Raw genomic sequence first — 22,980 nt, forward strand, 5'->3', positions numbered from 1 at the left:
ATGGCTTCGATGATGTGCTAGTTGATCCAGACGTGATATGCCTTGGGAGTTGGTGAACTTGCCCCTGTCTTTATAATTGCGGAAAATGGTAGTATTAAGTTTCCACTCTTAATCAAGTCTCATATACCTCTTTGTGGCGACACATCCATCGTTCCCGCGGCTTTGTGCCTCCCGCGGAAGGGCTCCACTACTTCCTCCCGAGGTAGGATGGCCAGCTTTCCATTTCCCCTTCGACTATTGGCCACCATGCTAGTGGGGGAGGTATGGATGTGGGCCATGACAGAGTCAGGGAGAGTAATAGTTTGAAAGCCCAAGGTATACTGCCGCTCTGGGATCAAAGCAATATAAAAGAGTCTGTGGCCCGCAGATCAACTCATGAGACCTCAATCCGTATTAGCTTCTAGACCTCGCAGAAGTTTCTTTTCTCTCTGTCTGTGCCTCTCTCTCTCCTGCAATGCAGAACCTACCGCAATATACGACGGCCGAGGTCGCTGGTCACAAGTCCAAGGATGATTTATGGATCGCGGTTCGTGGCAAAGGTACCCTGATCACTCGTGGACTGTTTGTTTCCATGCCAAGTCACGTGCTAATGCGAGATCCTGATATAGTGTACAATGTCACCGACTATGTTCGAGATCATCCTGGCGGGCCAGAAGTATTAATGGATGTCGCCGGCCTGGACGCGACCGAAGCGTATGAGGACGTTGGCCATTCCGAGGTATGCGCGGGGCCAACCCAAGATCCAACCACGTACGCTGATGGGCTAACGCGACACTTGCAGGATGCAGATGAGATCCTCGAAGCATATCTCATTGGCACATTGAAAGATGCACAGGAACGCGTTCGACCCCAGACCGTCCGATTGATCCAGTCCACGAGCCCTGCGCCACCAACAGCCCCGCGGAAGGCCGGCTCTATCACGCCGGTAGCCCTTACCATCTTCTCCATCGGCGGGGCGGCCGTCACCCTGTACTTTGGCTCTCATCTTCATACCACCTTACCTGCACGATGGCCGGCACTTCCAGAGCTTCGAAGTATCCTACCCTCGCTCCAATCACCCGATGCGCGGTCCACCTCCGGGGGCTTCTATACCGGGTTTGCCGCGGCAACCGGACTTGCGACCCTTGTGGGCTCGCTGGTCGCATCCAAGTTATCACAAATGACCCAGATCAAGTCGGGGTTCACCAATTATCCGGCCTACATCAAGTGTCGCCCGCGGATTCGGAGTAATCCTCATCTAGTCAAGGGGTTTCTTGATCCCAAGGAGTACAAGGGTCTCCCCTTAGTTCGCAAGGAAGAGCTGGCCCCCAATGTCTATAGATTTGTGCTGCAGCTCCCCAACCCGCAGGAGGTGATCGGACTGCCGATCGGTCAGCATGTTGCGATCAGGGCGAATGTCGACGGGAAGACCGTCTCCAGATCCTATACCCCAACCTCTAACAACCTGGATCGAGGGGTCTTGGAGCTGGTGATCAAGTGCTATCCCGATGGCTTGCTAACGGGCCGGTATCTCGCCCACCTGGAGATTGGGCAAGAGATTCAGCTCCGGGGACCGAAGGGGGCGATGAAGTATACCCCCGGGCTCTGTAAACGCATTGGCATGATTGCCGGTGGCACGGGAATCACCCCCATGTACCAGCTGATCCGGGCGATCTGCGAGGACCCGACCGATCTCACCGAGATCAGCCTGATCTATGCGAATCGCACGGAAGACGATATTCTGCTGCGGCGGCAACTGGACGGTTTCGCGCAGCAGTACCCTCGGAATCTCCAGATCTGGTACATGCTGGATACGCCACCGAAGGCTTGGGCATTTGGCAGTGGGTATGTCACGGCGGAGATTATGAAGGAGCGATTGCCTGCTTCTGGCCCAGATACGAAAGTCATGCTGTGCGGGCCGCCGGGGATGGTGAACGCCTCCAAGAAGGCCTTGGTGTCTCTGGGGTTCCAGGCTCCTGGGGCGGTGGCCAAGATGTCGGATCAGATCTTCTGTTTTTAGTCCCTTGTTGGTGGTCAAATGTTCACTAGTAGAGTTGGTCTGTCGAGTCCAGATTTCTAGTCAGCGCCAGAAATACCTATATACCTATATCTATATCGTGCGATTCGGAGGGATGCGACAGGGCGCAGGTGCTAAGTTCGTACCTACGTCATACGAGACAATTTTCTTCCTGTTTCCTGAATCTGCTAGATGCCCGTTCCCTGGCTATATCCGAAGATGCACTGCGATATAGCATGTGCTTACTAGTACTAACTACAAGGTAGTCAGGCAGTCGGTCAGGCACCAAGCAGAGTCTGAGGCAGGAATTTGCCCGGTTGGCCCTGTTTGCCCTGTTTGCCTCGTCTGCCTCATTTGCCTCATTTGCCCCATTTGCCCCATTTGCTTCATTTGTTCTGCTTCCTCCCGTTCTCCCGTTCCCGCGGGATCTCCATCTCTCCATCTCCATCGCTCTCCATCTCCATCGCTCTCCCTCTCTCTCTCTCTCCCCCTACCGCGGAATCCATCCATCAACCACTCTTGCCGTCTACACCTTTTTCTCTTATTTTACACCCAATAACCCTTCCATGTCAGCTCGTCGTTACCGATCCACGGTGGCCTGTCACTCATGCCGTCAGCGCAAGGTACGTTGCAGCATCAATGTCACTGGCGTTCCCTGCATTCGCTGCGCCCAAGACCATGCCGAATGTGTCGTGGATCCTCTTCCGGCTGAGAGGTGAGAGAGCAGAGAGCATCCTCCCCCGCAATGCCCGCAACTAGAGACTGACCGAGGGGGAAAAAGTGCCAGGACCAGCCGGCGCAATGCATCGGCTCGACACCGGTTACGCGCGGCCACCAGTAGCCCGTCTGTCCGCGGTGCACTCACCGAAGGGAATGTACTTCGCCCGCCTCGCACACCAGCCTTCCAACGACCCCCCTCGGAGTCACCAGCACCAGCACCAGCTACTTCGGCTTCGGAGCGATACAGCATCCAGGACGAGGAACGCAATGGCCTCGAGATCGCAGAGGCCGCTTTGGGCAACCCGGAACAAGCCGGACAGGTGCCTTTCTACACCGGTATTACTCATTCCTTACAGCCAACCGCGGCATTACGTCTTGGCTGAAGTATGCGCAAGGCTAACGGCCACACTCATTGCCAGGAGACAAGACCGGAATAACTTCAACCCTGACGCTCCTTGCCCCGGAAGGAACTCTACCCCGACATTTCCTGATTCCGTCGCGCGCAACGACCTCCCTGTCCGAGGAGGATCGGAATTATCTCGCAAGCAAAGGCGTCTTCAATTTACCCAGCAGTGAAGCATGCCATTGCCTGCTTCAGGCATACTTTCGTCATGTGCATACGATCATGCCGATCATCGAAGCCGATCAGATCCTGCACTTTTTTCATGCTGGACGGCTGCATGAATTCAATTTGCTATTAGTGTGGAGTGTGTTCTTTGTTGCCGTCAATGTGAGTCACCACCAGTCCTCCTGTTGAGCAAAGGCCACAGCAGTATTGCTCTGTGCCTCGTGCAATGTCTGTGTCTCAGGGCTGTTTGCTCCGTGGGCTGGTGCTTGCTGCAGACTATGGCATCAGAGAACGATGACGTGTCTGCGGCCTAGGTCCTGCAGCTCTAGTAGCAATCGGAGAGTCCGTGTTCTTGAAAACAGCTGACCGCCCTCACAGTTTGTTCCCTCCTCTATTTGCGAGAGGGAAGGGTACAATTCACGAAAGGCGATGAAAGCAGCTATGTACTCCCATGCAAAGGTAAGATAGCGTGTGTACCCTTTGCGTACCCTTTCCTCCCATGTCTTTCATAGTGAACAAGCCTCGGAAATACCACCAAGGCACACCTCAACCGCGCTTCTATCCTTTAGCAGTGTTTCAGACATCACGATGGACTCGAGGCAACTTCCCACCCGGTCGAGGTTTCAGGCAAAAGTCTAATCAAAGACCCCAGTGCTTGGACAAGTGTCTCCAGAAAGCGCTTTGCATACCTCTACTTGTCGGACTCGTCACAGGCCACATTTCAGTCGATGTAGCGGTACTTTGTACGGGCTAAGTTACTAATTTGAGGAACAGTGTCTCTACAACAACAGCGGAGAGCGAGACAAAGTTGTTCTTCTACAATCCTCTCTGATGCTCGGCTTCTGGCACTCCGAAGTAGATGAACATGTCCAGCCTTGGTACTGGACTGGAATATCTGTGACTCTTTGTCAGATCCTCGGCCTCCACCGCAATCCGGACGCCGCACGATATAATGCATCGATTACCGATCGTCAGCGACATCTTTGGCGTCGCCTCTGGTGGACATGCTTCTTCCGGGATCGTTGGCTGAGTCTAACATTAGGACGCCCATTACGTATTGACCTTGATGACTGCGACGTAGCCATGCCGTTAGTGGGAGACCTTCTCTATGACCTCAAACATGTTCCGGAATCCCTTCTATCCGCCTTTATCCCGGATGAAGTCTCTCTTCTGGCTGAATATTGGATTCAGTTAATAGGCATGAGCAGATTGCTAGGCGCAGTTCTATCCATGAGCTACAAGACAGCTCGTCCGAGACCCTCGCGTGAGCAGGTTGAGGCCCTTGAGGCCGAGATCTCTTGTCACAAACCTCCAGACCAGGCCGCCGCGGATTGGAATGGTCCCACGAGATTCTACCTGCATCACCTCCAATTACATTACCAGTATGTGCAGGCCTTGGCGTTAGCCGCGACTTTTCTGATTTCAGTAGAGCAATCCTCATCGTTCTCTATCGGCCCTCTATCACTGACCCACCCGATGAAACGTCTCCTAATCATCAGATGCAATGGCAGGGAATCATTCGCTCCAAGGCCGACTCCGCTGCCTCCCGCACAAACGAGATTCTGGAAACTCTCGCACAGGAGAATCTGCTTGAATATGCCTTGCCAATGACGTAGGGCATCCCTATCACGCATTCTGTTTCACAATACTAAGCTCCTCGACAGACCGCCTCTCCTAATCCCGGCCATGCAAATACACCTCCTGAACTGTCGGACCGGCAATCCTCTATCACGACGTCTGCGACTCAACAAGCTCAACGTATGTATGATGGTCATGGAGGAATTCCAGAAAGTTTACACCGTTGCGTCCATCTATCGCGGAATATTCGCCAAGGCCATTCGGGAAATCTGCCCTGATCGCCTCGATGAGCACCCCGACATTTCAGTCTCTCTTCCTGCGGCTGCACCTCTTGCTGCACGGCCTGATGATATAGTCAATTCCATGACGGCTGGCAACCCGGGAGTCAGTACTGATATGGACGATATGGTGGATGCTCTTCTAAACGAGTCGTCGGCGCTCAACTTTTGGGAGACGTGGGGACAACTGTGGATTGAGTGAAATCGGACGGGTCAATGTGTAACGTAACGACCTGTCACCGCAGAACGAGTCTCGGTAGCTCAGCCGGCCACGTAAATTTCAATCCTCCAAGACCCACTTACGCGTGCAGCTAATCAATATTACCACTCTGTGGCTGCAGATGTCGGCAGGTTGGATTCTACAGTACCGGGGAGGATGTGTCAAGAGACTGACGTGAGGTGATAGGCTTGGACTCGCTGCGTCGTCAGCAAGGGTCAGCGCATGCTTGTAGGCCCTTGTAGGCCCTTTTATTCTCTCCCGGGCCCTGTTCAACGAAAGTGGCTCTTTCTCAGGATCCTGCTGAGGGCCAACAGGCCGACTTCTAAGTGCGTCCGGTGCAACCGAACAATGGGCGCCGCCAACGACTTTGCCCACCGGGCGATGGGCACCATCCTGGCAAGCTGGTTATGGCTCTATGCTGTGGCAATTCTGGTAAGTCTACCATCTTGTCCACGGAGCTTGGACTGAAGCTTAACTCAGGTAGTATTATGGGTCTCGTACGTGGTGGTGTACGAGCTGCTTCTCTCGCCGTTGGCCAAATACCCAGGGCCCCGGCTGTGGGCTTGTCCTACATTCCCTCTCAGCTTAGTCTAGTACGAGGGTACTATCACCTGAAGATACTCGCTCTTCGTGATCGGCACGGTCCGATCGTGCGGACTGATCCCTACCCCGTGTCGTTCAATACAGCGCAAGGGTTCAAGGAAGTCTACGGGTCTCAACCGGGTGTGGCCCAGTTTCCGAGAGACCTCAAGACCTACGGGCCTATGATCCCTACTCGCGACTCCGTTTGGGGTCCCATCAGCAATGAGGCTCACCGCCGACAATGGCGCCTCTTGGCGCATGCATTTTCCGACCGCGCACTTCGCGAACAGGAGCCGCGGGTTTCCTCGTTCATTGACCTGTCCATTTCGCGACTGCGAGACCTCGCTCACCAGAGTACGGACATAGACATCAGAGCGTGGTTAGAGTTCGCCGCCTTTGACATCACGGGTGACTTGATGTTTGCTGAGACATTCGGCTGCCTGCAGGATGGCCAACCCCATCCCTGGATGGAGTTCATCTTCAATAGTGTTAAGGGCTCAGCCATTCTCAGTGCCATCCACCAATCTCCGGCGCTCGCGATGCTGCAGGAGGCCTGTACGCCGGCGTGATTTCGTCGACAAAGTATGCAGGATTTGACCATCAGTGCGGAAAAGGCCGAACGGCGAGTGGCGCTTGGGGAGGACCGAGTGGACTTCATGTCGGCCATGATCAAGAACGGGCTGGCGGACAATCACCCGCAGGCTCAGGAGGAGGAGTAGAAGGTGATGCGCATGCCCTGTCTTGAGATCTGCTCGAAGTTTAGCTTGTATGTTTACCTCGAATGTTAAAGTGGATGGTGGAAAGCTCAGACGGACATTCACGTCCCGCACTACGCCTCATACATGAGTGATACCAATGATACCAACTTCTTCCGAGCCAAGGAGTTTCTTCCGGAGCGCTGGCTGGGCACTGACCCCCAGTTCGAAGGAGATAAGAAAGACACGCTCCAACCGTTCTCCATGGGGGCCAGGAACTGTCTGGGGAAGAGGTGAGTAATCCCCTTGGTGTGCAGCATGAGTGCCGGCTGACAGGAAACTAATTTGGCCTACCTGGAAATGCGTCTCACGCTTGCTAGACTGGTATATCACTTTGATATGGAGCTTTGTCCGGCGTCTAGGGGGTGGAAGGATCAATACACGTATTTCCTCTGGCATAAGCCATCGTTGATGGTGCGGTTGAGTGATCGATTCAAGGCTTAACTTGTTGCTTATAGCATGATCATTGTACAGTGCCGGGACAATCACAGCGCTGGATAATCTAGGGTCGAATAAAGTCAATGCTTGCCGTTAATTACGCTAGAGTCGAGAAATACAATGCAAGAGGAATCAAACACACCGACAGCCCAAACAGCGAAATCACTTGCACACGAAAAGGCAGATCCTTCCCTGGGCTCGACCCGGACAGACAGGTGTTCGCAATGTCCTTCATGATGTGCTTCTGGTGTTTGCCACTGGCAGTTTTAGGGAAGTCCGGACAGACACCTCCATCTCCAATCCAGAAGACATGTTGCGGGGCCTTGTGCCAGCTCAATTCCACCCGCACCCAGTCCCGTAGCTCTTGATCCTGTGGCTGAATATGCCCGGTCGTCAGCTTGAGGAAGCAACCCACCACCTCGCCGTACTTGGGATCCGTGACGCCGACCACGCTTGCTTCTGCAATCGCGGGATGCAGCAGAAGGCGCTCCTCAATCTCCAGGGGGAACATGTTCTCTCCACCTACAAAAGTCCGCGGTTAGACTCTGTCTTGTGTGTTGTGCGGTTTTGGAGCAGCCAGTCTCACCTCGAATGATCACATCCTTGATCCTCCCACTGATATGACAGTAGCCCTCCGTGTCGAGATAGCATTGGTCCCCCGTATGCATCCACAACCTCCCGTCCGCATCGCGTTGCATCGCCTCTTTCGTCTTGGCTTCATTCTCAAAGTAACCTCTCTGGAGCCCGTACCCACTCGTACATAACTCCCCGCTCTCGCCCCGTCGAACAACAACCCCATCCTTGTTGATCACCTTGGCCGAGGTATGTGGCAGAACCCGTCCGAGGCTCGTCATTGCCTTGTCCCTGGGGTCATCCAGTGAGGTCATAAATGTTACTGGACTGGTCTCTGTCATCCCATAAGCGATCAGTATCCCCTTGACGCCGAATCTCACTTCGAGCCGACTGAGCAGCGTCTCCGAGACCGGCGACCCCGCTGCCAGCCCTGTGCGTACCGTCGTGATGTTGTCGACCTTCCGGGCCGCGCAGGCTTCTAGTTCGGCGACGAACATGGTGGGCACCCCTAGCAGGGCGGTGGCCTTCTCGTGGATGACGGCGTCGATGACGCTATCGGCGTGAAAATGGTCGGATGGGAAGACGATGGCGCTACCGTGCGTGAAGGCGTTGAGGAAGCCGAGGACCAGACCGAAGGTGTGGAAGAGAGGTGGGGGGCAGCACACCACGTCGGCAGGAGTCAGGCGCATGCCGTCGCCGACAAGGCGGGCGTTGTTGATCAGGCCGCTGACACAAGGATCAAGTATCAGAGAATTTCCACCCCTACGCAATCCCAGGGAATTTGAATAACCTACCGGTGCGTGAGCATGGACAACTTCGGCTCGCCGCTGGTTCCTGAGGTGAATTGATAGCTGAGATTGTCCGACAGCCGCACGATCCGTTCCGCGGCTCGCAGGAGGCCACCCGCATCGTGTGCTTCACTCTGGCCCGAGGCCAGGAAGGACGCGTAGGCCTGAATCTGCGATTGTGTGTAAGGCTCGTCACTATCAAAGCATATGATTCCACTCAGCTCAGGCAAGGTGGCCTGTGACGCGACCGAGAGCAAGTTCTTGAGATGCGGGGCCAGGCTGCGGGGGCCGATCTGCGAGGCGATGAAGAGGAATCTGGTTGCTGGAATGGAGGTCCATGAGCACGCGGCTGGAACTCAGGCGTAACCTGTCTAAAGCAAATGCACTCACCACTTCTCTGCAACGCGCGCAGCACCTCCGCCGGAGTGTACGCGTTGTTCAAGGGTAGCACAGGACATCCGATCCGCGCCCCGGCCAGAAACACCTGGATGTATTCGTAGCGATTGCCTGCCAGAACAGCAATGCAGTCACCCAGACGCAGACCAGCGCGCACCATCGCGTGAGCCAGCACCTTGCTACTCTCCGCCAGCTCGCGGAAGGACAACCGCTTGTCTTGCCATGGGGTGACCAGCGCCGTGCGGTCGCCGTACTGGGTGGCCTGCTCCTCGATCAGTTGACCCAAGGTTTTGGACCAGAGGGCGGGCTCCTCTGGTCCGTGAACAATCGATGACTCCTCCATGAAGAAAGCAGGCGAATCTGGAGGAGGGGATTGGTCTTGGGAGAAGCTGGCGAAGCTGGAGGAATTGTTTCGGTGCTCTCAGCAGGGGGGGAGGTAGAGGAAAAGAAGCTTGCTCGGTTGGTGTGACGGATCAGGCTGGCTTACTCCCCAGAACGGGGATGCCTGTGCTCTGGGGTCGGCAGGGATTTCCACACATCGTGCATGGGCCTGGTATGCAGCTGTGAGAGCCTTGGTGGCGGAGTTACTTTTGTTGATGAGAAAAGAGAATGGGCAATTAGGGCCGGTGATACAGGTGGTATTTTTGCATTCCCACCCCGCGTGTTGTTGTATTTGGCCTCGAATGACAATGACACTCAGTGACCGCCTTTGGCGGTCTGCATGCAGCCTCTTCATGGAGTATACCTATTCCCTTTGGCCACAGACATACCATTCACAGGCACAGGGAAAAGGCCAAGTCTATGGAGTATACATTATTCCTCTGCAGGAAGAGTCCTCCGCTAATCTGATCCCACTCGTTCCCCTTGCCTGGAGTCTGGCGGATGCCTTGCCCGGGTCACTATTTGCCGGGTGAGAGTTTTCAGCTCCGACGGTGCATCATTCTGATCCATATGCAATTCGACGAACTATGATGGTCGATGGCCAATGACCAATGGGATCAGTCATCTGCGTGCTACTAGAGCCGTGCTCTGGAAAAAACTCACCCGAAGCATTCGCCCATTGTTGAACGCGGGATTCTGCAGAAGCGCTGCCAGCTCCTCCTTGGTGCGGATCTGATATGTCTGATAGGAACCACGCTCCGCCCCAAACACCTCCAGAAGCTTTAGATATTTCCAATCCTGGACGTCATTGTACGACTCATGCCATCCGTGGATCAGTCGCTCCACGGTGTATCCGTTGTTACAGATCACAAAGCTGAAGAAGAACGGTTGGGTTAATCCCACTGCAGCCTCCGGAAAAGGTTTCACCGGATGACCGATCGACTTACATGATCGGGGTCAGATTGTGTTTGACGATCGTGCTCAACTCCTGGCACGTAAATTGGAAACTTCCATCGCCGATGAACAGGACAGTGCGGCGACCGGGGCGGGCTGAGTCCTCAATGGCCGCTGCAACCCCCTGGCAGGCGCCCAGGGAATAGCCCACACTCGCCCAGACATACTGACTGATATATGTGACGTCGCGAGGGAACCGGGTCGACCAGATACCAAAGTTGGCGGTGCCGGTCTCGGCAATGACCGTATCCCCGGGCTGCAACCAGTCACTTAGCGTTGGCCAGAGCCAGTCGTGATTCAGCACTCCGGTCTTCTCTCGGTAGCTCAGCGTATGGGACTTGCGTGTCGGCATCCCATGCATCACCACCCCACCGCCGTAGGCTGGCTCGCGGTCTACGATTGCGGCAGTGATCTTGGGAGGTGCGTGGAACTGATTTGTGCGTGCAGTATCGCTAGACTGCACAGTAACCGGAGTGCTGCGTCCTTTAGGCTGGGTCGACTCTCTTGTGTGGTTGATGAGAGTCTGCAGAAGGCCCGGGCTATTTAGCCCGTAGTAGGCCTTGCTCTGGACTTGCACAAGTCCGTCGCGGATCTCAACCATCTTCATGGGATCAAACTCCCACGATACGGAGGCGAGGTTCAAATCCGAATGGATATTACCGACGGAGATGATGAGATCCGACGACCGGACCGTTTGGGTTGTGTATGGATCGGAACAGTCCCCTAGATACAATCCGTGGAAGCAGGGGTGCTCTTCGTCAATGATGCCTCTCCCAGACGCCGATAGAAAGACTGGCAGCCCGAAAGCTTCCGCAAGCTCCTGCACCTCCCGCTTCTTCGTGAACCGGATATTATATCCTCCAACTAACAGGATGGGCCGGCGGGCGGTCCGAAGTGCGCTCAGAATGGCATCGGCGGTCCGCCGCTCCGTGGCGAAATCGTTGGGCGTGGCCAGCATGTCCAGCGGCCGGGAGAGCTTCTCTGCCATGACGGGCGCATGCACCATATCCGTGGGTAAGACGATAGAGACGGGTCGACTGGACTTCCAGCAGTGGGTGATCGCAGCGTCGATGAGCCCTGGCGCCTGGTTGACGCATTGGAGCTTTACGCTCTTTGAGGCTGTCTGTTGCGATATGTGGGCTATGCTCTCGAAGTCCCCGTCGCCTAGCGAGTGATGCAACAGCTTCTTCTGCTTCTGCAGGGCCAAACTCGGCTGTCCTACGATGTGCACGATCGGGACGAACTCGGCGTACGCGCCGGCGATGGCATTGGAGACCGACAGCTCCCCCACCCCGGCGACAGTCATCAGCGCTGAAATCCCATGGACCCGGGCGTAGCCATCGGCTGCGTACCCTTTGGGACTCTGTCAGTCGAGGCGCCTGTTCTGTTTGGAGCACCAAAGGGGTGTAGTTTATGTCTCACCAGCATTAAGCTCATTGCAATTCCCAATCCACCGGAGACCCGCCTTCAGCACGTCGTCGAGTGCAACCAGGTTGTAGTCGCCCGGCACGCCATGGACGGACCGGATGCCAACTTCCTTGATGCGGGCAAACAGGTACTGTGCCACCGAAACGGTCGATCTGGACGGCATGATCGAGAGATGGGGATTCAAAGAAGGGCCTAGGTTCACCGTGAAATACTCTTCCTCACCCCAGTGCTCTTTTAAACTGATGTGAGTCCTTTGGTCCGTCTACATGTCCCAAGAATCCTTTCCAGCCCATCGCGTCAAACGGAGTATAACCCAGATTGCAAATTTGCATGTCCGTAACGGAAACATGACGATACAAGACGGGCGTCTTAGGTCTGCAAGATGTATGCGTCCGTTACGAGTCCAGCAGGCCCAGAGGGTAGGGTGGGGGTGGGGTTAGGGGATAAGTGTCTCCACTAAATAATGCAAGCCAAACTTCAGGCTATTCGGTTCTAGAACAAGATGACCAGTAAGCTGTCGTGCCAACCGGAATGCTTTCCTCCCGGGCAATAGAAACGGCGGAAATACGAACGGATCGAAACCCCTCTTGGTCTTACCAGTCCATACCCTGTTGGGGCTTTCCAGGTGCAATTGATCCATGCAGTGATCATGGATGACTGCAGTCACTCACCCTCGCAGAGAGGCTGGGACAGACTGATTGGTTGGGCTCATCTGCACTGACACCGGGAATCCCGGCTTATGCCAGCGCACACGCTGCAGGAGCCTGCGACCTAGGAGCTCTTGACCATCGTCCACCAGTTAGGATAATGCTAGGAGTTGCACGAAACACGGCTAGGATACCCTTTCTGGCCCTGTCTGGGCCTTCTCCTCTTTCTCTCCCGTCTTGGTAGTTCGTTTTACGCGCCTATACGCATCTCATCACCTATCGCCGTTTGCTCAGGCGGACGGAGACCAAGGGAGACAGACCCTCTTACCAGTAATCATAGATCAGGGTCAACTAGCGCTGATAACCGGTACATTTTGTAATTTCACTATGAACGAGGGAATCTCTATGCTCCTTCCGCCGTCGAAGCTCGGACCAACGCTCGATTGATCATCTTCGCCATCGCGATCACAGTGTCAGTATTGACGGGAATCTCATGGCCCTTGTCATGGATCCAGACTGATCGCTTTGCTTCCACACAGGCCGCCGTGATCGCCTCCGACGCCTTTGCGTCCTTGTCCGCTGACCCCCAGATATGTGTCGTCGGCAGATCCAGCAACCCCACGTATGCGTCATGACGCAAGGGCACAATGCGACCGCCCAACAATTCCTGGTAATCGTACAGAGCCCAGGGGTTGGAGAAGAAGACCCCGAATTTAAAGGGCAGTGTACGTGCCTCCTGTTGTAGCTTAAGCAGCCAGCTCAGGGCAACGTTAGTCCCTTGGCTGAATCCCATGATGCCGTCGTAGGGTCCTTCTGCGGCGATGTACTGTTCGAGGTTCTCCAGGGCTTGAAGGCATGACTCGGGCTCCTCGGGATCACAGTGCGCGAAGGTTTGCTCTTCACCCATTGCCAATTGATCGAGATCTGCTGAATGGTTAGGACAAGCGGGTGGGTGGATTAGTTAGGGCAGGATGGCAAGCGCACACCTCGATCGGTTTTCCATGGGACTGCACCGTTGACGAAGTCGTAGCTGTGATCGTCTCCAAGTTCATACCGCAGGGCGGCTTGTTGCGATTGTCAGTACCATTGAATTGACTTGCAGGCTGCTGGATCCCTACCAGTCTGCTGTTGAAAGATCTGCGTCGAAGAGTCAGGTAAGGACGTCCGCGACGGGTCGGGTCACTCACTCGGGCATTGCTGCCTTGTCCGTGTAAACTGGCAAAGAACTTAGATTAACCTCAAGGCAGGACCATGGGCCTCGTTATTCCTACCACAAGAAGCGCATTTTGGGGATTGCTGTTGTTAAAGGTCCCGGAGGACGGGTTAGAAGAAAAACAGGTCAGTCCCTCGAAATGCGTCCCGCAAAGAAACCCTCCAAGTACAGTCTAGCCCTAGATAATCAACTTATAACTTGTGCAGTAGCAGCATCCCGCAAATTCAAAAAGCCTGCACTCTACTCCGTACCAGGTAATGATGAACAAAGCCAAGAAGAAGAAGACAAGGGAAGAGCCCCTGCAATGAGTCTATGCTCGAGGCTGAAAATCAACTCCTCGGCATAGCCGACGATCCGCAAAGAAACCGGGCTCAGCTGAGGACGATCGAATGCTCGACTCAAGTCAAGTCAAGTTATCTGTCAGATTACATATACCTTACTGCAGTCTGATCCATTGTACCGGTACGGTACTTGCGTGTGGCCTGAAAGTGGCGTTGCGCTCGGCAGCCTTGACCTTGCTGCACGCCGAGCAACTTCCTGCAGAAAAGACCCACAATTCGCATTCGGGGCTGAATCGCTCCTGTGAATCGCTTGCGGATGACCTGACCGGTCTCGTTGAATTTCTGAAATTTTGCACCCAGTAAATTACGGGTGACTTTCGACTACGTCTTGCAACTTGCGCCTCAGTGCCCAGTCCAAGGCCCCAGACCCGCAAACCCCAACCCCCATCATGCAGGTGGCGGTCTCATTCTTTCGCTAGCTCCTCCTAAGCAGAATTCAGAATGGAGACCTGACGACGAAATCCCAAAATGATATTGGTCAGAAGTAATAAAGGCAGTTGGCCTGTCATGTGGGTTCGAAGACCATCCCTCCTCCCTAGAATAGACTTCTTGCTTTTGCCTCCCACGGGCATCCAACTCACATCTACATCCTCCTCCACCCATGGCGCAAACAGTAGAAATAGAGCCTCTGACACCGCTAGCGATTGTTGGACTGTCCTTCAAATTGCCCCAAGATGCCGTCACCCCGGAGTCCTTCTGGCAGATGCTCGTGGAGAGACGATGCGCCACTGCAGAGTTTCCACCAGATCGACTGAACATCGACACGCACCACCGCGCAGACACTGATCACCTCGATGCGCTGTCCATGCGCGGAGCGCATTTCCTGGCGGAGGATCTCAGCCGCTTCGATGCGCCGTTCTTCTCCATCACTGCCGCTGAGGCGGAGGCGATGGAGCCGCCGCAGCGGTTGATCCTCGAGGCCGCGTTCCGGGCGCTAGAGAACGCGGGGATTCCGTTGCAGCGCATCGCGAAGTCCCGGACTGCGGTGTTTGCGGGCTCGTCCGGCCATGACTGGTTAATGTTGCGGGCGAAGGATCCCCTGCACCAGCATAAATACGATATCACGGGGACGACAGGCAATATGCTCGCCAACCGCGTTAGTTGGTTCTTTGACCTGACCGGACCGAGTGCGACCGTCGACACGGCCTGTTCGAGTAGTTTGATGGCCATCGATATGACGTGTCAGTCGATCTGGAGTGGCCAGGCAACGATGGTGTGTCTGAATATCTCGAATTTACGCAAGACTATGTGCTAATGCGACCAGGGCATGGCGATTGGAAGCAACCTCCTTCTGGCAGCCGAGGTAACGCAGATGATGGATAATCTGGGTTTGCTGTCGAAGGACAGTCGGTGCTTCAGTTTTGACGATCGTGCTAATGGGTACTCGCGCGGCGAAGGTGTGGGGGTGCTGATCATCAAGACCGTGGAGGACGCCGTGCGCGACGGAGACGTCATTCGAGCAGTGATCCGATCCTCAGCTTCGAACCAGGATGGTAAGACACCGGGCATCACCCAGCCCAGCGCGGAGATGCAGGCAGCGTTGATTCGCGAGACCTACGTCAATGCAGGACTGGATATTGGGCAGACGCGGTATTTTGAAGCGCATGGGACTGGTCAGCATGCACTGCGCCTAGAATCCCGGTATGAGCCAAGTTGATGAAGTGTAGGCACCGCCGTGGGCGATCCCATCGAGACCAGGGCTATTGGCTCCGTCTTCCGACTGCATCGCTCGCTGGACGAGCCGTTGTACATGTGAGTTCGCTACCTCTTGGTCGTCCGTCCATTCCGACTGATGTGAGCCGCAGAGGATCCGTGAAGTCGAATATCGGCCATCTCGAGGGAGCAAGTGGTATCGCCGGAATGATCAAAGTCATCCTGGCGCTGGAAAAGGGTATCATTCCGCCGAACAGTAAGAATCTACAGACCCTGAACCCGCGAATAGATGACGAATTCTGGAATGTCAAGGTAAGGCCCCATCTCATCGCACCATTGAATGACGGTGAAACATTGATCTCACTGTCAAAGTTTCCTCAAGAAGCCCTACCGTGGCCAACGGGCGAAGTGCGACGTGCTTCCATCAGCTCCTTTGGCTATGGAGGCTCAAATACACACATCGTCCTAGATGACGCCTATCACTTCCTTCAACTCAACCAACTGGAAGGGAACCATAGCACTATGCCACCGCCGGCCTCAGCGCGCAGCAAGGGCACGACTCAGAGCGAGGTCCACCACCAAGTATCAAACGGCACCAATGGAGTTGCGAAGTCTGTGACTGATGCGCCAAAGCTCCTCGTCTGGTCTGCGGGTGATGAAGCGGGTATCCCGCGCCTTCAAGAAGTTTGGGGTTCATTCTTCTCCAAATCAGCCGAGTATAAGCCTTCCTTCCTCAAAAGCCTAGCACATACCCTGGCCTCACGACGAACTCACCTACCGTGGCGAACCTTTGCCGTGGCATGGCCGTCGGATGACCTCAAAGCAGTCGTTGAGCGCTTCTCCGGGGCCGTTCAATCGCGGGCATCGCCAAACCTTGCCATGATCTTCTCAGGGGTGAGTCAATCTGATTCCGGGCTGTTGCTTACACCGCCATGGTCGCTGACAGTCTCGTAGCAAGGAGCGCAGTGGCATGGGATGGGACGCGAGCTACTCCGTACCTTTCCTGCATTCCGTCAAAGCATCGAAGAAGCCGGGATATATCTCCGAAGTCTGGGATGTGAATGGAATCCCGTTGGTATGCTGAGTTCCAAGTTTCGACACCAATGCTAGCTGTTACTAATTTGTTCCAGATGAGCTGCGACGAAGTGAGAGCGAGTCGAACGTCAACCGTACTGAGTACAGTCAGATTTTGTGCACGATTCTCCAGGTAGCTCTGGTCGACCTGCTGCGTTCATTCAATATTGTTCCCAAAGCCGTACTCGGGCACTCTTCTGGTGAGGTTGCTGCGGCGTGAGTATCCATTCTATTAACATGCAAGTATTCTGCTGATTATGGACCAGGTACTGTTCCCGCGCGATCTCCCGCCGCTCAGCCTGGAAGGTCTCGTACTTCCGAGGCAACATGAGCAGTTGGTTGGAGAAAAACGCACAGATGAAAGGTTCCATGTTGGCTGTCGCCCTCTCCGAGAAGGAGGTGTTGCCGTACATCGAAGAAGTCAGCGCCGAGTTTGAGGTTACACGACTGACCGTTGGCTGCATAAACAGTTCCAAGAGCGTGACCGTCTCTGGTGAAGGGGTTCAACTTGACGCACTCAAGGCTCGACTAGACCTGGACAAGATCTTCTGCCGCAGGCTCAAGGTCAATTTGGCCTACCACTCTGCCCAGATGAAGGAAATCGCGGCCCAGTATCTCGAAGCTCTGGGCGAGCTGGAAGGTGACCCTTCAGAGCCGCACACCCGGCCTCAGATGATCTCATCCATCACCGGCGAGTGGATCGACCCCGACGAGCCGCGTCAGGCTTCTCACTGGGTCAGGAATATGATATCGCCGGTGCGCTTCTCTGATGGACTCGCCACGCTCTGCTCCGCCTCGTCCAACCCCACGAATGCGCTAGACGGCAGTCACCGACGCAAATGCAAGGTCGATCACCTCCTGGAGATCGGGCCTCATTCAGTCCTGCAAGGTGCCTGCAAGGATATCCTGAGAGACATCGGCAAGAGCTCATCCATCAAATACCTATCCTTGCTGGTGCGTAACATGTCCGCTGAGGATACCGCTTTTTCGGTTTTTGGTGATCTGTATACCGCAGGATATCCCATCGACTTGGCCCTGGTCAACCAGGATGATTCCACATGTCGAACTCTGCCAGATCTGCCTGAATACCCCTTCAACCACGATAAGGTCTACTGGTACGAGAGCAGGATAAGCAAGGGTCACCGTCTGCGACAGTTCGCCCGGAACGACCTCTTAGGGTTGGCGGATCAGAACCAGAACCCGCTGCAAGCGCGATGGAGGAACATCATCCGAGTGTCCGAGATGCCCTGGGTCCAGGACCACAAGGTACGGCTCCCATCAATGGCTTTGCCTTGGGTTACTGCTAATATCTGCTCAGATTAACGGAACGATTCTCTACCCTGGAGCTGGAATGGTGGTCATGGCCATCGAGGCAGCCAAGCAGCTGGCGGATCCAAGCAGGCCGATCTCCGGCTTCAATGTCCGAGATGTCGCCTTCCGCGCGGCCATTCGGGTGCCGGAGGGGGCTCACGGCATTGAGACCAATTTTCATCTCCGGCCTGCCAAGAATATGGAGTCGAAACGGTCTGGCTGGTTTGACTTCAATGTCTGCACGTTCGAGAACGAGGTCTGGACAGATAACTGCACGGGCTCTATCCAGGTTGTTTATGGCGATAAGGAAGAGGAGATGGAGAAAGCACTCGCAGTCGAACTGCAGGCCGCTCGGCGGGACGCTTACTCGGCGGCAGCACAAACATCTAGACTGACGATGGGGGGCGAGAAGCTGTATCATACATTGGAGGAATCAGGCTATGGCTACGGTCCAGCTTTCCAACTGGTCAAAGAGCTCTGCCAGGGCAAAGCGGAGGCAGAGGTAACTGCTCTGGTCCAGAACTTCTCGACGTCCTTGGGAGAGACGATCCACCCCACAACATTGGACGCCATCCTTCAAACGGCCATCTGGGCAGCAGTGCCCTCGGAAACGGACAGGATCCCGACTGCGGTGCCGACCTACGTTGAGACGTTATGGGTCAATAGCCATGCGCTGTCATCCACGATGCTCAAGGTTCATGGCACATGCTCCGATGTGTCGCAATTCATTGGCCCATCATCAAACATCGTTGTGCTTGACGACAACTTGCAAAAGACCTTAGTGTCCGTTACTGGGTTGCGGATGAACATCGTTGACACATCAGGTCTCAATGACAGGGTCGATGAGTCTGCAGACAGCCTCTGCCATCAAATCGAGTGGAAGCCAGACTTGGAATTGCTAAGCAATGCGGAGATTACCAATTTATGCAGTACTGTATCTGCTGGTGCGATCGACCACGAAAGGTTCTATAAAGACCTGGATGTCCTGCTCGCAGCACGAGGGAAAGAAACGCTCTCTGCCTTGGTAAAGACAGGGTTCCAGTCAACAGATCCGAAGATCAAGAAATACCACACCTGGCTAATCCATCACCAGCAAACGGTCTCTGATGATGTTGCGAGCCAATTGACCGATCCATCGTATCTTGAGGAGGCTGAGAATCGAATCCTAGGCAGCAAACAGGGTTATTTGTACGCCATAGTTGCTCGCAATCTAACAAATCTTCTGACTGGGGAGCTGGATCCGTCCAGTCTGCTTGAAAAAGATATGCTGAAGGCAGCATATCAAGAACACGTAAGTGGCTACCCGCTCACATCACGGACCGTGCCTCCAACTAACAAGTCAGGTCGCTGAATCGCACGGCATTCGGGGCCTGGGTAAATATCTTGATCTTCTGGCTCATCGCTTTCCCAAGATGAAGATTCTGGAGTTAGGGGGAGATGCTGGATTTGTAACGGAAATTATTCTGGCTACATTGGGAGGGGGCGCAAGTGATAGGCGATACGCACACTTGGACTTCACTGATGTGTCGCCTGAAAGCATATCTACGGCCAAAGAGAGGTTCGCCTCGGAAGCAGAGCATATGGGATTCAACGTGCTCGACATTGAGCAAGACCCAGCCATGCAAGGTATTGAGTGTGGCACGTATGATGTGGTCGTGGCCTCAATGGTATGTCTCCCCCCGTATTGTTTCGATCCCGAAACTGACAGTCACGCAGGTCTTTCATAAAACAGCATGTTTCAGAAAGGCGTTGCAGAATGCGCGGAGGCTGCTAAAACCGTGAGTCCAATTCTATCCCTACTATGTTACATCTTCTCACACGGCAGGTAGAGATGGCAAGCTAGTTGTGTACGAAGGAGTCGTTCCTGAGTGCCGGTCGACATTTGTGTCCGGTCTATTTGAGCAATGGTGGCAAGGTAAGCTCTTCGCACTGACCAAAGGGTCGTAATACTAAGTGGATACAGATTCAGAGCCCCATTGCAACACATCCCGGTACGTTGACGAAGGTCAGTGGGATGAAATCCTCCGACGAACTGGATATTCTGGGGTGGATGTCTCGTTACCCGACTTCGAAAGCGAGCTTTCGCATGAATGCAGCTTGATGATTTCGACAGCTGTCGAAAACAAGCACGAAATGCGCGCTGTGGCAGAGATCGAAGTCGTGTACGATTCTACAAAACCTGACCAGGAACACCTGGCACATGCCATTACCAAACAATGCGAGAATATTGGATGCACGCACGTTCGAAGCGTCTCGCTTGAGGAAACCATAGGCCATCAAAGCGACACCGAATCGCTTCAAGTTTTCGTCATCGAGCTTCAGTGTCCGGTGTGGACAGACATCCAACCTGAGCTGTATGAAAAGCTTCAGAGTTATCTTTCATCGACATCTCAGGTGCTGTGGGTCAACCAAGGAGGGGGTGTCTTGCCAGCCAAGCCGCATTTCCGTCTAGTTGAAGGATTGTTCCGCGTCTTGATGGAAGAGGATGGCCGACGCAATCTGCACCTTCTTTGCTTGGAGCCCGAAAAACCATTGAGCCAAGTGGCGCAGCATGTTGCGAAACTAGCTCGCTTTTTGGCTTCGCCAGCTGCAAAGGGTGCGGATACAGAGTATGTTGAACAAAGCGATATGCTGCACATTCCTCGTATAGTGACGCCCGCGCAACTCAACGAAACGGTATCACGCAAAGCCAGCTCTCAGCAGCGCGGAATGCAGAAGTTTGGCTGCCAGGTTCCCTTGCAGCTAGACGCTACTTCCCCTGGGCTAATCAGTGGCTTCCAGTTCCTGGAAGATACCACAGCATACCGACCGCTCAAGTCCGATGAGATTGAGATACAGGTCAAGTGCGCAGGTGTGAACTTCCGCGACGTGCTAATTGCTGTAGGCCAGTTGAAGGCCACACACACTGGCTCCGAATGCTCAGGGATTGTCAGTCGTGTGGGCGAAGCTGTCTCCAAGTTCCGGGTCGGAGATGCAGTTGCTGCCCTGGGCGACGGATGTTTTGCGACCTCAATCCGCGTTCACGAGGATGGGCCCGTGGTGCACATTCCCCGGGGTATCTCTTTCCAAGAGGCTGCGGCGGTTCCAGTAAACTACGCCACCGCATACGTAGCTTTGCACAATGTTGCGCGCATCCAAGTCGGCGAATCTGTCTTGATCCACTCGGGCACTGGCGGCACGGGGCAAGCGGCGATTCAGATCGCGAAGAATGCGGGGGCTATAATCTTTGCGACGGTCGGCTCTCAGAGCAAGAAGCAATTTCTCATCGACAATTATCAAATCCCAGAGACACACATCTTCTCCAGCCGCACCACTATGTTCGCGCAAGCAATCAAGCACCGCACGGGCGGCAAAGGTGTGGATATCATTCTAAACTCGCTGGCCGGGGAGAGTCTACTGGCCTCATGGGAATGCATGGCGCCGTATGGCAGGTTTCTGGAGATCGGCAAGCGGGACATACTGTCTAACCAGAGACTGCCTATGTCTCAATTTCTTCGTAATGTGACCTACAGCGGCGTGGACCTCGCCGCCATGTCGGTGGAGAGACCCGAAGTATGTGCCGCTGCTCTTGGCAAGATCTTCGCGTCCGTGCAGCAAGGATCGCTACACCCATCGCAGCCCATCCATCAACACGGGGTGGGAGAGATCGAGAAAGCCTTCCGGATCATGCAGGGCGGACAGCATGTCGGTAAAATGGTGTTGGACATGCGCTCCGAGGACAAAGTGCTGGTGAGTTTCTTCCCGGCGTCCACTGTCGTTGGCTGCGACACTAACACTGGGCTAGACAGTTTTGGAAACAAAGCCAACGTACGCTTTGAATTCCGACTCTACGTTTGTTATCTGCGGGGGCTTGGGAGGGCTGGGAAGCAACATTGCCCATTGGTTCGCGGATCGAGGGGCTCGCCACCTTCTGTTGCTGTCACGCTCTGGAGGACAGAATGAGAGAGGCCGTGTGCTCGTAGAGCAACTGCAAAGGCGAGGCGTACAGGTCCTAGCCCCAGCTTGTGATGTTTCAAATGAAGTGCCGCTGCAGAACACCCTCCAGCTGTGCAAGTCTCAGATGCCTCCAATCCGAGGATGTCTCAACGCGGCCATGGTGTTGCGAGTAAGCCTTTCCTATCATATAGTATTTCCCGATGCACGTTCTGGCGCTGACCATGATAGGACGCGTTGTTCGAGAACATTTCTCATCAAGCGTGGCACGAGTCCCTTGCACCCAAAGTGCAAGGGTCATGGAACCTCCACTGTCACCTTCCGCGGGGCCTGGACTTCTTCATCATGTTATCCTCCATTTCAGGGATTGTTGGAACCACGGGGCAAGCCAACTACGCGGCGGGCAACGCCTTCCAGGATGCGCTGGCCCGGCATCGTGTGGCGCTTGGGGAGAAAGCGACTGCGCTGGATCTGGGAGTGTTCGACTTTGCCGGTGCAGTGGCTGAGGATGCGCAGCTGCGGGATATGTTGATCGCAAGTATGGGGCTGGAACCGGTGACTGAACCTCAACTTCATGCGCTGTTGGATTATTACTGTGATCCTCAGGTCCGTCTCGACAAGGCCTCCGACTGCCAAGTCACCGTGGGACTGTCTCCAAATGCGACGCAGGCGACGTGGCTGAAGAAGCCCATGTTTAGGCATCTCACGGGCCACGAACGAGCGGGGGGCAGTGCGGGCGCGAGCGACTCGATCGCAGGTGCGTTGCAACGGGCGGAGTCGCTGGCCAGCGCTCATGCGGTGGCCATGGCAGCTATCGCGGAGAAGCTGTCAAAAGCGCTGTCGATTGCGGCGACGGACATGGATGCGAGCAAGCCGTTACATCAGTATGGGGTGGACTCGCTGGTGGCGGTCGAGCTGCGGAGCTGGTTTGCGAAGGAGTTGCAAGCGGAGATGGCGGTATTCGACATCTTGGGCGGGGCGACGTTGACCTCGGTGGCTCAAATGGCCACGAGTAGGAGCAAGCTGTACCAGGAATCGTGGTTGTAGATGAAGAAGAAGATGATGATGATGATGATGATGATGATGATGATGATGATGATGATGATGATGATGATGATGATGATGATGATGATGATGATGATGATGATGATGA

General features: G+C 54.7%; 8 protein-coding genes across 8 annotated transcripts; 5 read left to right on the forward strand and 3 right to left on the reverse strand.

Annotated features, from left to right (window-relative positions):
• Positions 1-320: 320 nt before the first annotated feature.
• Positions 321-1,999, forward strand: BO82DRAFT_414587 (uncharacterized protein; the record flags this gene model as incomplete). The annotated part of the gene is made up of 3 exons (XM_025639920.1): positions 321-539; positions 609-718; positions 782-1,999. Exons 1-3 carry the CDS (start codon positions 455-457, stop codon positions 1,997-1,999), a joined length of 1,413 nt encoding a protein of 470 aa, XP_025491980.1. The 5' UTR covers positions 321-454.
• A 563-nt stretch (positions 2,000-2,562) lies between these two features.
• Positions 2,563-5,342, forward strand: BO82DRAFT_374455 (Zn(II)2Cys6 transcription factor; the record flags this gene model as incomplete). Its single annotated transcript, XM_025637422.1, has 8 exons — positions 2,563-2,711; positions 2,778-3,052; positions 3,136-3,446; positions 3,663-3,743; positions 4,059-4,488; positions 4,541-4,666; positions 4,716-4,896; positions 4,949-5,342. The coding sequence occupies 8 exons, from the start codon at positions 2,563-2,565 to the stop codon at positions 5,340-5,342; spliced, it is 1,947 nt and encodes a 648-aa protein (XP_025491981.1).
• A 366-nt stretch (positions 5,343-5,708) lies between these two features.
• BO82DRAFT_402008 (uncharacterized protein) lies at positions 5,709-6,511 on the forward strand (the record flags this gene model as incomplete). The annotated part of the gene is made up of 2 exons (XM_025639294.1): positions 5,709-5,792; positions 5,978-6,511. The coding sequence occupies 2 exons, from the start codon at positions 5,709-5,711 to the stop codon at positions 6,509-6,511; spliced, it is 618 nt and encodes a 205-aa protein (XP_025491982.1).
• Positions 6,512-6,598: 87 nt separating this feature from the next.
• BO82DRAFT_402009 (uncharacterized protein) lies at positions 6,599-7,141 on the forward strand (the record flags this gene model as incomplete). The annotated part of the gene is made up of 3 exons (XM_025639295.1): positions 6,599-6,657; positions 6,733-6,930; positions 7,018-7,141. 3 exons carry the CDS (start codon positions 6,599-6,601, stop codon positions 7,139-7,141), a joined length of 381 nt encoding a protein of 126 aa, XP_025491983.1.
• A 60-nt stretch (positions 7,142-7,201) lies between these two features.
• On the reverse strand, positions 7,202-9,291 carry BO82DRAFT_335173 (acetyl-CoA synthetase-like protein). The gene is made up of 4 exons (XM_025633291.1): positions 8,887-9,291; positions 8,503-8,818; positions 7,722-8,434; positions 7,202-7,657 (listed from the first exon to the last, which is right to left on the reverse strand). The coding sequence occupies exons 1-4, from the start codon at positions 9,233-9,235 to the stop codon at positions 7,233-7,235; spliced, it is 1,803 nt and encodes a 600-aa protein (XP_025491984.1). The 5' UTR covers positions 9,236-9,291; the 3' UTR covers positions 7,202-7,232.
• Positions 9,292-9,549: 258 nt separating this feature from the next.
• Positions 9,550-12,067, reverse strand: BO82DRAFT_335176 (alpha-keto acid decarboxylase family protein). The gene is made up of 5 exons (XM_025633292.1): positions 11,650-12,067; positions 10,659-11,580; positions 10,221-10,550; positions 9,937-10,147; positions 9,550-9,858 (listed from the first exon to the last, which is right to left on the reverse strand). The coding sequence occupies exons 1-5, from the start codon at positions 11,816-11,818 to the stop codon at positions 9,733-9,735; spliced, it is 1,758 nt and encodes a 585-aa protein (XP_025491985.1). The 5' UTR covers positions 11,819-12,067; the 3' UTR covers positions 9,550-9,732.
• Positions 12,068-12,705: 638 nt separating this feature from the next.
• BO82DRAFT_402011 (uncharacterized protein) lies at positions 12,706-13,587 on the reverse strand (the record flags this gene model as incomplete). Its single annotated transcript, XM_025639296.1, has 5 exons — positions 12,706-13,226; positions 13,289-13,366; positions 13,421-13,439; positions 13,490-13,517; positions 13,574-13,587. 5 exons carry the CDS (start codon positions 13,585-13,587, stop codon positions 12,706-12,708), a joined length of 660 nt encoding a protein of 219 aa, XP_025491986.1.
• Positions 13,588-14,457: 870 nt separating this feature from the next.
• Positions 14,458-22,978, forward strand: BO82DRAFT_432197 (type I polyketide synthase; the record flags this gene model as incomplete). The annotated part of the gene is made up of 15 exons (XM_025640768.1): positions 14,458-15,069; positions 15,121-15,469; positions 15,524-15,608; positions 15,662-15,821; positions 15,882-16,403; positions 16,464-16,584; positions 16,640-16,799; positions 16,850-17,849; positions 17,902-19,185; positions 19,238-19,561; positions 19,611-19,672; positions 19,724-19,809; positions 19,858-21,623; positions 21,679-21,999; positions 22,059-22,978. The coding sequence occupies 15 exons, from the start codon at positions 14,458-14,460 to the stop codon at positions 22,872-22,874; spliced, it is 7,668 nt and encodes a 2,555-aa protein (XP_025491987.1). The 3' UTR covers positions 22,875-22,978.
• Between the last annotated feature and the right edge of the window lie 2 nt (positions 22,979-22,980).

The sequence above is a fragment of the Aspergillus uvarum genome (assembly GCF_003184745.1).
Source record: "Aspergillus uvarum CBS 121591 unplaced genomic scaffold BO82scaffold_26, whole genome shotgun sequence".
NCBI lineage: Eukaryota > Fungi > Ascomycota > Eurotiomycetes > Eurotiales > Aspergillaceae > Aspergillus > Aspergillus uvarum.

Coding starts and splice junctions, on each gene's coding strand:
- BO82DRAFT_335176 (XM_025633292.1), bottom strand. CDS start 11,818: ATGCCGTCCAGATCGACCGTTTCGGTGGCACAGTACCTGTTTGCCCGC. Junction 10,551..10,658: donor GATACTGCACGCACAAATCA/GTTCCACGCACC, acceptor CCATACGCTGAG/CTACCGAGAGAAGACCGGAG. Junction 9,859..9,936: donor ACAATGGGCGAATGCTTCGG/GTGAGTTTTTTC, acceptor CGACCATCATAG/TTCGTCGAATTGCATATGGA.
- BO82DRAFT_335173 (XM_025633291.1), bottom strand. CDS start 9,235: ATGGAGGAGTCATCGATTGTTCACGGACCAGAGGAGCCCGCCCTCTGG. Junction 8,819..8,886: donor GCGCGCGTTGCAGAGAAGTG/GTGAGTGCATTT, acceptor CCTCCATTCCAG/CAACCAGATTCCTCTTCATC. Junction 8,435..8,502: donor TTGTCCATGCTCACGCACCG/GTAGGTTATTCA, acceptor TCCTTGTGTCAG/CGGCCTGATCAACAACGCCC.